This window comes from Bacillus rossius, chromosome 5, assembly GCF_032445375.1.
Source record: "Bacillus rossius redtenbacheri isolate Brsri chromosome 5, Brsri_v3, whole genome shotgun sequence".
Lineage (NCBI taxonomy): Eukaryota > Metazoa > Arthropoda > Insecta > Phasmatodea > Bacillidae > Bacillus > Bacillus rossius.
This window is the reverse complement of record NC_086333.1, coordinates 70,099,121-70,111,804: the sequence shown is the minus strand read 5'-3', so window position 1 is coordinate 70,111,804 and position 12,684 is coordinate 70,099,121. Positions and strand designations below refer to the sequence as shown.

At 41.8% G+C, this 12,684-nt stretch overlaps 1 protein-coding gene across 6 annotated transcripts in view; it reads right to left on the bottom strand.

The window, feature by feature from the left end:
- The window catches only part of LOC134531984 (regulating synaptic membrane exocytosis protein 2), a 312,665-nt gene extending 300,386 nt beyond the window's left edge, over positions 1–12,279 (bottom strand). For all 6 annotated transcript variants that reach the window (XR_010075102.1, XR_010075103.1, XR_010075105.1 and 3 more), the window contains exon 1: positions 12,207–12,279. Coding sequence is in view for 1 of the 6 variants with exons in the window: in XM_063368090.1 (XP_063224160.1) it covers positions 12,207–12,253 (47 nt within the window). In the remaining 5 variants the exon portion in view is untranslated. The remainder of the gene's footprint in view (positions 1–12,206) is intronic.
- Between the last annotated feature and the right edge of the window lie 405 nt (positions 12,280–12,684).

The following is a 12,684-nucleotide window of genomic DNA, read 5'->3' as shown; positions in this document are numbered from 1 at the left end:
GGTTTCCACCATACTTTAGAGGATTTACCCCGAAAGGTTTATGTGCATAATACATTCATATTAAATTTAAAGATAGTTAATAAATCGCGATGTTTTGTAATCATATCGTAAAAAGACGCTCTTGGAGCTCTTTACATGGCTTTCACTGACATATATGACTGGTAGGTACATCAAATAATGTGCTACAGAATTATAGGCCTACAAAAAAATCCGCTATAGTGTAGGTTCAAATTCTTACCCAGGCATTTATACTTTGTGTCGTCCCAGTACTTACAATAGTTAAAGTTATTTGTAAACCGTTCCCTGAATAGCTTTCCAGTATTAATTGCGCACATTAACAAACGTGATACAACAAAATAAAGTCAAACTGTTGAATATTCGTTTATCTTTTTCGTGGTTTTAAAAAATATATATATATATGTGCTTGACTGAAACATCAATTTCAAAACAAAATTATGCGCCAATCTTCTTGATAAATATTCAGAATTATTTCGAAAAACGTATTTCATTCAAGCAATAATTACCATAGCAATTTGTAGTACAAAGTTCCACAAACACACTAAAAAAATCGCAAAACAGCCGTTGTCAAAAGTGAAATGCATTGACAGTACAGAAAAACCAGCGGAAGGAATTTAGTTTGAAAAATATCACAGAACACACATACAGAGTGGGCTTCCTAAGACAAAACAACTGCTATGTTTCGGGAACTGACGTTAGCGTCCGTCATCAGGCGCGTTTTTGGGATCGGGAGGGGGGAAGGGGGGTTGATTTAAAACGTTTCCGTCTCCGAAACTTCGGAGCGTTTTTGTCTTTGTGTTCATCTTTGCTGTCGTTGTTATGTTGTCCAGATTATTTTTTTTTTTTTTTAAGTCTACTCGTTTGAATTAATCTATTGTGATGTCCAAGTTTGTTGTATCTTTCTTTTTCTTTTTTCGTTCTATTCTTGTTGCAAATGCCTCATCGTTGTCAGCGCTTTTGTGTTCTTCTGTGCGTGGTTTATATACTTATTTAACTTATGATTTCGGCTAATTTTTGTCTTTTGCGCGCGCGCGCGCGTGTGTGTGTGTGTGTTTGTGTGTTCATCTATCTGTCCGTTCTTGATGTTTCTCCGTGACATGCAGTGTAAAAGGAAGCAGCGGCGGCGAGTTGAATCAATCTTGTAGAGTCACTCGGAGACCGCGACGCCCCGGTGTCCTGGCGATGAGGACTCGCCTCTCGGGACAGCTGACGGCCGCGACAGGGAAAGGGGCATCATCCCACGAGGACGAGCACCGGGCTAAGGGAGGGGGAGGGGGGAGGGGAAGGAAACAGGAAAGCTTAAATCAATGTTTGCTGTCCGTATCTTCCGGCGCCGCGCATTGATTTCCCGCGCCGAGTCGGGCCGCTCTCACGACGGGAGGGCTCTACGAGTGCGAGCCGGCTCTACGCGGCCTGCTCGCGTAGAGCAGCGGGAGCTCTACTCACGGCCACGTCTGGGGAGGGGGGGGGGGGGACGACTACCTCGTACACAACCAGCGGTCGGAGTTTTTGTTTATAGGGCTGGCTGGCAGCAGCCCGGCGGGAAACGACTAAAGTCGCCCCCGAAAAAAACCAGTGCCACCCAAACCAATGCGGACGGCAATGTCCAAGCTCCAACCCCCCCCCCCCTCACCCCCCCCCCCCCCGCCGCATGGTAGACTCTTTTCTACTCTGTCCAACTCTTCTTCCAGATCCATCCTCCTGTTTTCCCGCAAGCCACCTGCTTGATATTAATGCTTGAAACGTTTGCATCCCGCATGTCAGAGCCCAGGGTTTTTACCTGCGTCCATGCAGGTTTTTACCTGGGCTCAATTCATCTAGTTTTAGTCTAGTATAGTCAGTGAGGGGAGTTAGTCGTGGCGCCAATCGCTGCCATGGCTGACCAATCCCCCTCCTAGCACACGATGCATGCTCCCTCTCCCGCATGGCTTAAACCCTGCATGATTAGAGCGTGTGGGCTTCGGCCTGAGACGCACTTAGTCTCCCTCCCTAACCCGGAACCCTCCCCCAACACTCTTAGTTTTATTTTAGGTTAGGGAAAAAAATTGTTTATTATGCCATGAAAGTGACAGGCTGGGAATTCAAAGACACGCGCGTGTTTTAGGCTGAACATTCGATTGCCGATAGGTAGAGACCGGGAAAATTCGCGGATTCAATGACCTTCAGGATAGACTCTACTACACTCTACACACTCGGGCAAATGCCACCTGTTCATTGGCTGCTGACTTGTGAGTCGTCTCGACCGAGTGTCTGTGATTCGACACTTCTTTGAGCGAGGGTTTCTAATTGGCCCTCATTACTCCAGATTAACAGTGAACCAATTGCAGAAGCAGCGCTAAGGTATAATTATTTGAATTGTAGCATATCACGAAATGAATCCGCGAATTTTGCAGGTCTCTACCGATAGGCAGGGGATCATTCCGTGATGGAAAAAAAATTATGATAAGTCCGCTATTGGCACACAGTTCACATAGGAATACTCCTGGCCAATAATAAAAAAAACCCTCAAACGAATCGCAGGCCATCCAGTTGAGACGTCTCACCAATCGGCAGCCAATGAACAGGTGGTAATTGAACTGAAAACTTTTATAGGAAGGTTTGGATAGGGAGTAAATTCATGTAAGTCGTCATCGACATGGTCACGTGACGTGAATGTATGTATGTATGTATGTATGTATGTGTGTATATATATATGTATACATATGTATATATATACACACACTCAGTGGTGCGCGCGCAGCCAGTATGCGTCTTCAGTCCCTGTACATCAGTGCTGTGCATATGTGAATCGAATGTGTGTATGCAGTAAAAAGTTAGTATAAAATATATTAATATTCTCATATAGATATATAGTTTGCATAACGAAGAAAACGGAGTCTTTGTAGCAATATAACCTAAAAATTAAGAACATCATAATTTATTTTTTTAATACCCACAATTACAATGCAATGCATATTTTATAGTAATTTAGGAGTTATTTTACTAAAGTAATAAAACAAATTTGTTGTGTAATAATATTAATGATTTACAAGTTTTAATTTAAGATCAAACAATTAATTTGGCTATCCAAAAATAACAACTGTTTGTTTAGGGCCTATAGTTTTAAGTTTTCACTTCTGTTGGCAGTCCTCATGACTGGTTTGAAATTTTTTTTTTTTCGAGTGTGTAGAGGACATTGGAGTATTTTCCTGAGGTCACTTAAACAGCGAATTTTTCCAGCCTCTATCTATTGGCCCCTCAGTTAGAGACTGAAAAAAAACCGCGGGTTCAATGACCTCCAGGATAGACTCCACGAGCCTCTGCATACTGGGGAGAACTTCACCTGTTCAATGGCTTCCGGCTTGTGAGGCGTCTCGACTGGGTAGTTCATGATTTGTAGGGGCAGGCTTTTTTCGCGAATAAATCTGAACGCTTATTAGACTGCAACAAGGTATATACCCGCACCGCAGAGGTTTCTTCCTTGTGATTGGCGGCCGTCTGCGAGAGACTCGTTGCATTTTTTGACCGAGCCACTCAGGACGCGTTTGCTTCCCTACTGAATTACTGTGATTGGTGTTGTAACAATCTACATGCGCCTGTAAGAAACCCACCCAATGATGCTACAGTGTTTTAACTTTCAACTAGTCTCGGAATCTTTTCGCGAAATATGCATGCCCTAGGTATAGGTAGAGACCTGCAAAATTCGCGGGTTCATTAGGTGATAGGCTAGAATTCAAACACATATACCTCTTAGATAATTTTGCTATTGGCTTACTGTTCATCTGGGCGAATCTCAACCAATTATAAACCCTCAAGCAATGAAGGATCGAATCACAGACAAACCAGCTGAGACGACTTCCAAGTCGGCAGCCAATGAACTTGTGTTATTTGCCCGAGTGTACAGGGGTATGTGCAGTCTATCCTGGAGGCCACCGAAACCGCGAATTTTGCAGGTCTCTACCAATACCTGACCTCAGTAACTAGCAACTTCATGTGTTCTCATGTTGCCAATACACTTATAATACAAAACTCGGACACGAAATTTAACTTAGAATTCTTAAAATAATGCCGAGCGTGATAAACATACACAAATTGAATTTTGAACAACATTTCTTGACCCGAATCACACGAAGTTTCCGCACCCGCCGCTAGAATTCGCTGCCGGAGCATCTGCGTCAACTATAAAATCATTTGAATAGCAGACCGAAATTTCAATCTATATAACTAAACGGCTCCGATAAAAGCAAAAAAGACTAAAAAAAATAATTCTGAAACCCGGCTTTGGACGTGACTTCCGACAAGAAATTTTATTAAAACACTGCCCATATTGTTAGAATTCAATGAACCGTAAAATTTGTAAAATTTGGTTTCCACCGTCCGCCACAGAGTGGCAGCACCGTAGCTGTTACACATTTCCGTTCCTTGACTTCCACCGCATTCACGAAATTATTCCCACCAAATGCTACTTATCGGGAGCTAAGATTTAAAATATAAATTTAAAATTTGTATCACTATGCCCTGCAAGAAAACACAATTTCGAATTTTCACGAAAGCTGGTATTATTTTCATTTTTCGGGAACGTAACTGAGTATTGTGAAATTGGGACCACACACTTGGAAGGCGGGACGGTGCAGCTGTGTCTACAGGCGTCGCGGGACCGCTGTGTCTACACGCGTCACGTGACGCAGGGACACGTCGGCTGAGTCACTCCGGGCACCGGACAGCCAATGACGAGCCTTGTGCCTTCCCTCCCCCTTCCAACCCCTTCCTTACCATCCACCCCCCACCGTTCCGTCACTTCCTCACCGAGCGTCGACACGTGAAACAATGACCACGCAGTATCATCCACAGGAAGTTGAGAAATATTGTAAGCCCAAATAAAATGCGCAGGTAGGTTTCGAAGGGGGACGCACCACAACGCCGAAATGCCAAAGTGACCACAACGCCGACAGCTAGAAAACTGCTATGTACCACAACGCCGAATTACCACAACGCCGAAATACACTAACGCCGAAAAATGTCATTGCAGGACCGCTACAAAGGTTAGGTTAGGTTAAACTAGGTTAGGTTAGACTATGTTAGGTTAGACTAGGTTAGGTTGGGCTAGGTTAGGTTAGGCTAGGCTAGGATAGGCTAGGTTAAGTTAGGTTAGATTATATTACGCTAGGTTAGGTTAGGTTAGGTGAGGTTAGGTTTGATAGTGGTATTTCGGCGTTAAGGTACATTTAAGAAACACACACAAATTCATTCAGTTGTTATTTCGGCGTTGTGATACACAGCAGTTTTCTAGCTGTCGGCGTTGTGGTCAATTTTAACTTTCGGCGTTATGGTATTTCGGCGTTGTAGTAACGACCCGTTTCGGAGTTCATTACTTTTATTTTAAAGCATACCCGGTAATGCCAGGAAAATTCTGGAAATTTTATTGTACAGGATCATGCAGATTTTGGGTGAGTTTCTTTCACATGCGTGTCGATTGTTACAACACCAATCACAGTGGGTCATTGCGGAAGCAAACGCGTCCTGAGTGGCTCGGTCAGATATAAGGTAACGACTTCTCTCGTAGAAGGCCGCCAATCGTAATGAATAAATTGCTGGTGCGGGTATACCGTTTTGCAGACTCTAATAGGCGTTCAGATTTATTCGCGAAAAATGCCTGCCACTATTTATGTACAATTCAACCTATCTTTAAATATTCCAAAAAAAAAATCGATAAAAATTGTTTGTATTTTGCAAACAGCCAAATCGTTTCTGATTTTTTCTATTTAATACATCCAGCACGCTCGTAGAGTCAAGAGCATACGCTGAAATTCCATTCGGAAAAGGGGGGGGGGTGTATTACCATTTGTCCGTTGTTTGCTTTAAAATGTTTCCTTTTGCTGATGACAATGCCAGATTAGTAGAGACCTGTAAAATTCGCGGATTCATTTCGCGATAGGATTGAGTCCAAATACTTTTGACATTATTCTGCTTCAGTGATTGGGCCACAGTTTATCTGAAGGACTCTGGGCCAATGAAAATTCTTTAACAGAAGAATTAGCGAATCACGATCATTCCAGTCAACAAAAGTTACGAGTCGGTAACCAATCAGCAGATGTAATTTGCACGAGTCCGTAGAGGATCATGGAGTCTATCCATTAGGGATTTGAAATCGCGAATTTTCAGGTCTCTACAGATTAGTATAGATTGCCATTGGCCAGGCTCAGATAGGTAGGTTCTGTACTGTGCCGTCAGTGAAAAATTCAATGAAGATAACGTTGGCATTTAATTTAATCCCTCAAGCTAAGCATCAAAAAATTTACACGCCCCTTGCGCTAAGAGTTGCAATAATAGATAAAAGTTTTAGACAAAAAATATTTTGTATAATATCTTAAATACTTAAAGCTATTTTGAATTGGTTCAATACTGTATTTACTAATAGAGTAAAGATTATTTTTTTGCTCTGTGAAATCATTATGTTCACTCCTTAGAGTAAGGCTTGGTCGTATCAAACACTGTTTCAGACAAAAAGATTTATATAACACAAGCTGCAGTACCCGGAGTTGCCCGGGCTGAACACAGGATGAAGGGGGGGGGGGACCTTTTCCGAAATCAGATGTAGTCAGTAATTTGAATGTCAATTTGAGCGAAATAATTTATATAACTTGTAATTCAAATGTATATACCACTAAGCTGATTCCGCTACTGGCACACAGTTAAAAGGGAATATTCGATAGTATTTAGGTAAGACTACACAGTCCTCTGTATAGTCAGGCAGATAACGTCAGTTCATTGGCTGCTGACTTGTGAGACGTCTCAACTTTTCCGCCTGTGATTCGATACTTCTTTTGGTTGACGGTTTCCCGTTGGCCCAGAGTATCCCCGATCAATAGAGACCGGAATAATTCGCGAGTTCATTTCGCGATAGGCTAAAATACAAACAGTTATACCTCAATGCAGCCTCTGTTATTGGCTCACAACTCACCTAGACTCTGGGCCAATGAGAAATACCCAACCAAAGCTGTATCGAACCACAGGCTGCTACGTTGGGACGTCTCACAAGACAGCAGCCAATGAGTGGGTCACATTTGACCGAGTGTGCGTAGAACTATGGAGTTCATCCTGCAGGTCGTTGAACCAGCGAATTTTTCCGGTCCCTACCGATCAACAGTGAGCTAACAGCAGAAGCAGCTTAACGAATTTCCGAATCACGGGCTACCTTGTTGTGACGTCTCACTAGTCGGCAGCCAATGAACAGATGGTATTTTGAAGAGTATACAGAGGACTGTGGAGTCTATCCTACAGGTCAGTGCAAACGCGAATTTTTCTGGTCCATAGAAGTCGCTAGAACCACGATCAATTACTTCGCGGATTCATTTCACTCCAGGTTAGCCTCAACCTGCCTGTACATAATCAAGCCTTTTTATAGTACTCATTGGTAGAGACCCGGAAATTTCGCGGATTCTTCTGGCCTCAGGATATAATTGGAAGTTATAGGTGTGCTCGACCCATGTTTACTTTCCCATTGGTTGATTTCTTAGCGAGAACATTTTTATCCTTGTTATTTGGCACTACCTGATTCGCTTAATTCTCTCCTAGCTGGGCATCATTGGCTCACGGTCGTAGAGGGGCGTGTCCAAACAACTGCGTGCCAATCATGAACACAGTGAGACAGTGTGATGGTTTGCATTTCGGTCATCATATCCTCTTTTTCTCAAATCAGTGATTTCTGATTCAGTTCTTGGAAGATTGCTTCGAACCCGGATATAGATCTGAAGAATAAGGAATGAAATAATATATGAGTGACACTACATAAATTTAAGTTTTGATGAAACATTGAAAAATATATAAAATATTTAATATTTACTTTTAAAATGGAAAGCATAGATACATATTTAGAAAAAGAAGAAAAAACAAAATATCTCATTTAACTTTCCTCCAGCAACAAAAAAAAATTCTCTCCTTCGGTTTTATACTTGTAGATTAGAGATTTTAATTTCACGAATCACATCTTGCATGTAACCAGACCAAAATGTTTCCACTCAGAGGTTGACCTACAAAAAAATATTTTTGGTCCTATTATCGATGTAAAAAAAAACAATATGAGTAGGTCTTTCGGTACTCGCCAATGATATTTAAACATCTATTATCTTTGAAAGATTTGAGCAATGGGAGTGCATGACTTTATGTAAGCTTATGGACATACGCCATTGCTAAGTGCTTAGCAATGGCGTATGTCCATAAGCTTACATCAAGTTATAAACATCAAATCTCGGTAAAGATCACATTCATGTGTTATCATTATGTTCATGTTGCAAATAAACTTATAATATGGAACACGAACGCGAAATTTAACGCAGAATTCTTCAAAAGAATGCCGAGCGTGATAAATAAACTGATAAAAAAAATAGTTGCTTTTCAGATACCAAAATTTCTGGATGAGAATCACACACATATTTTTAGCGTACGCCACTAGTATTCGCTGCCTGAATCATAAATTTTTAATGGCCACCATCAAACGAAGATAGCAATTAGCAGCATGAAACAAACGGATATTTTAAACCCGGCTTTTTACCTGATTTGCTACAAGACATTTATTAAAATATTGCCCATCTTGTTTGAATTCACTAAACTGTTAATACTATAATGTTTCTGCACACATTAGAAGTAATACTTCTATGGCATTACTAAAATATTAACCTGAAAAATGTTAAAAGACATATCATAACACTAATTATATGTTCGTATATTTGTTTTTGCTTAAACGTCTGAAATCAATCTGTAAATACTTCCTGTAAACAAAACTTAACCTTATTTAGTTGATTCAACATTATTATATTATAATTAGGGGCATGCACATTTCGCCAAAAGATTCTAAGAGTATCTGAAAGTTAAAACACTGTAGCATCGTCTGTGTTTCGTGGTTGGGTGAGTTTCTTTCAGGCGCATGTTCAATGTTACAAAACCAATCACAGTAATTCAGAGCGGAAGCAAACGCGTCCTGAGTGGCTCTGTCAAACAAAGCAATTGTTTCTCTCGCAGACAGCCATCAATCACAAGGAAGAAACCGCTGCTGCGGGTATACCTTGTTGCAGTCTAATAGGAGTTCAAATGTTTTCGCGAAAAATGCCTGCACCTAATTATGTTTAAAAAAAAGTAAATAAAAAACCTCCAGTTACGAGATTTGAACCACGCCCCTTCAGGTTCCCAAGCGCACGCTCTAACTATGTTTTTTTTTTAATTTTAATTTTTTTTTAAGATGGGTGTCACACCGGCAAGTTTGACCGTCACCGATGCGCCAATCATCTCCCCTCTCCCCCCCCCCCCCCCCAATTAATATTTGTTTTTATTTTTTTAACCCAGAGTCGTTGTGATATTGTAGTTGTAGTTGGTGTATGGGTAAGCGCCAAGGAGACGATATGGACAACACAAATTACATCCATGTCTTAACCGGGATTCTAACCCAGAACCCCCGTATCGTAGCCCGTTGCGTTTAGCTACTAGGCCTCTCGGGAAGTTAGAAGGAGAATATGTATTATATTGTAACGCTAGTTTTCTTACGTATTTTTAAACGTATGATTACTTTTAACTTTGACTATTTTAGTTTACCAAAATATATTCCAGGGTAGTTTCACTATCATAAAGTTTAATTTGGCACACTAATACGATTGGTATGTCCCCTAATGTTTACAAAAGTCACTATTTACGGGTTTATGTTGCTACACGTGGGTCCGCCATCTTTGTGACACATTTCCGTTCATTGACTTCCGTTATTTTTCACGAAATTACTCATGCGCATACCAAATGCCGTATACTGAGAGCTAATACATTTACACATCAAAAACTGTTCATTTTACATTTACGAAAACTGTAGTGCCTAAATTAATGTTTGTGGTCTTAAGCCATTTGTTTGCCTTGCATGGAAACATTTTTCGCATATTATGTGAATTTTCATCACTAGTAAACCGTTTATTTTACACAAGGTACATAAATCGAAAATTTCATCCAACGCTAAAAAAACTTTAAGCTCGAACACAGTAGCCATATATTACAGCACGAAGGTTACAGGCATTTATGTAACGATACAGTAAAGTCAACATGATTCAGGACGTATAGGATTACATCATATTTCTGAAACCTATCTGATACACTCCTTGCTGTATGGAATACATTTTTTTTTGTGGTCAATATTTCACGTTTACACTTTGAATAGTTTGCAATAAATAGATTATAGAGCTTAATAACCTTCACATAACATAACGCAGGTTTTGAAAAGCAAAATTATTAAAAAAATATATGCTTCAGTGAAACAGCTTCAGTTTTTTTTTATGTAATGTGTTTGACTCAAACGCAGTTGCGTGGCGACCTTAAATTTTAAGATTCTGTTATTTTTCATACGATACATCAAACTCCAAAGAAATAATTTTGCTCGAAGGAAAAAAAAATATATATATTTTCACTGGAATTAAAACCGTAAACGAAGTAATATAGAGAATGAAAATAACTTAGGAAATAAATAACATCGTATATACTTAATTCGACCAGGATATCAAGGAAAATTTATTCGAATCGCGAGGAAATGTAAGAAATGGCTCCAAGTTTACCTTTCCCCAGTTACCGCGAGTACAGAAACCGCCCTGGGACAGATCGATCAATTCCTTCGCCATTTCACAGAAATTTGTTTTCTGGGTCAAGGAAGGACACCTGGACCGACGAATTTCCGGTGCGTACTATTTTTGGCTTTTCGAAACCCCCTTCTCCAAAACCGAGAGTGTCACCATCCATTTCTCCACCAAACTTCCCCTGACAAAAAAAAAATAAAGCAGTATCGTTGTTCATCTGTTTACTTGCTGACGTCATCCTCATGGCGGCAGGATGAAATCGTTTCTTTATTCAACTGCGGCGATTGGTATGACTGCTGAACACAAGTCAATTCTTCCCCCCCCCCCCCCTTCCCACAAAAAAATTAGTTTTCAACGGCAACCAAAATTTACTCGAGTCTCGGGGGGGGGGGGGGGGGGAATCCACCATTTTCCCCTTTTAAGGCCCCGCCGGGAAAAAAAAAAAAAAAAGCTTTAATTTAGTACAACATCCGTCGCGGAGGAAAACCATGGTGGCGAAGCTAGCGCCAGGACTGCGGTGAAATGCGGAACCACGGCTTTCGGGGAAAACGAGCGTTTGGGAAGTATCTCCACGAAAATAAATAAATCCTTTGGCAACCGTTAGTTACTAGAGGAAATCTGTCATGCCGTGACACGTGTCGGTTGGAAACACGGCAGGGACGCGCGGGACTAGTTTCCGTTGCGGAGCGGAAGGGATCTTCAAAATGGCCGACACGGTCTGCGAGGGACGCCACGGTTTATGGCAGCCGGATATCTCCCACGGGCTTTGAGACAGGGTTGCCAACAAGATCACTACAGAAAGTCGCTAAGAACAATTCAAATTCGTTATAGAGTCGCTAATACGTGTCACTAACCACTAGAAGTTATTTTTCGGAAAGGAAGGAGATTATTTTCTTTTGAGTGTCGATCCTCTTTTTTTTTTTTTTTACTAAATTTTCACTCTCTTGTATCAGCAGTAGTTGTTTTGTATAAATATATAAACACTTTTCTGACTATGCTATGTATTTTACTGTACTATATTAAAAGAAACATATCCTTATATTAAAAAACGTTTGAATCGTTAAAAATCTCGCTGGTCACTGTTTTTTTTTTTTTTTGGGGGGGGGGGGGGCGCCTCTGTTACCAAGCACATACGAAAGTCGCTACACTTCGAGGGTATTATTTATTATTAATATTTAAAGATAAAGGTTTAGCGGAAATAAAAAAACAAAAAAAAAACACTGCCATTCACAGACCTTGAGTCAGACGTCCGAATAATAATCAGCATTCGTACATGTAATTCTTTACTGTTTCAAACGTAAAAGAAAATGGGGGGTAGTTTATGTTAGTGGTGTTACATAAATAATAATCCTCACAAAACTCATTTAGGGAAGTTAATTTTTCGCACGTCCAGGCGATCGTAACACGAAACGAGGGATGTTGGTTAGGTCATGTCGGCGTCGTTTAAAATACTATTAAATTGTAAAAAAAAATTATGTATGGAATATGGTGACATGGTGTCGCGAATTTCCGCGTACGGGGGGCGGCGAGCTTCGGGTGTGTTCGGGTGTCTGATCGGGAGGAAGGCGAATGGAAGTGTGTGAGTGCGTGTGCGTGTGAGTGAGGACTCACCTCATGATCTCGTTCTCTCTCTCCTCCTCCTGCTTCTGCCTCATCATCACCGACTCGATGATGCGCCTCTCCTCGGCGGTGAGGTGCGACAGGTCCGGCATGCCGAGCTCCGCCATGGCAGGCGCGGCGGGACGCCTACACGCCGCCCGGCAGTCCGCCGCCGCCGGCCGCCATCGCGACGTTCCGCCGCCGCCGCCGCCGCCGCCGCCGCCGCTCCCACCTCTCGCGCCGGTCGTGCCCTGGAGCGCCCGCCCCACGGCCGTGGGCGGGCCGGGGACCGCGAGTATCCCGCACAGAACCAACCGACTCCCGGCACGCGCTCGGAAGGATGTGCTTCAAAAACACCTGTGTGTTTCCTCCGCTTCCAGAAGGAAAGAACAATACCCCGGACGTAAAACTCACGCGCGCACCTTCGCCGAGGGTCTTAATACTTCTCTCTCTTCTTTTTGTCTGCCGTCTAGACTAATTCATCGGCGGG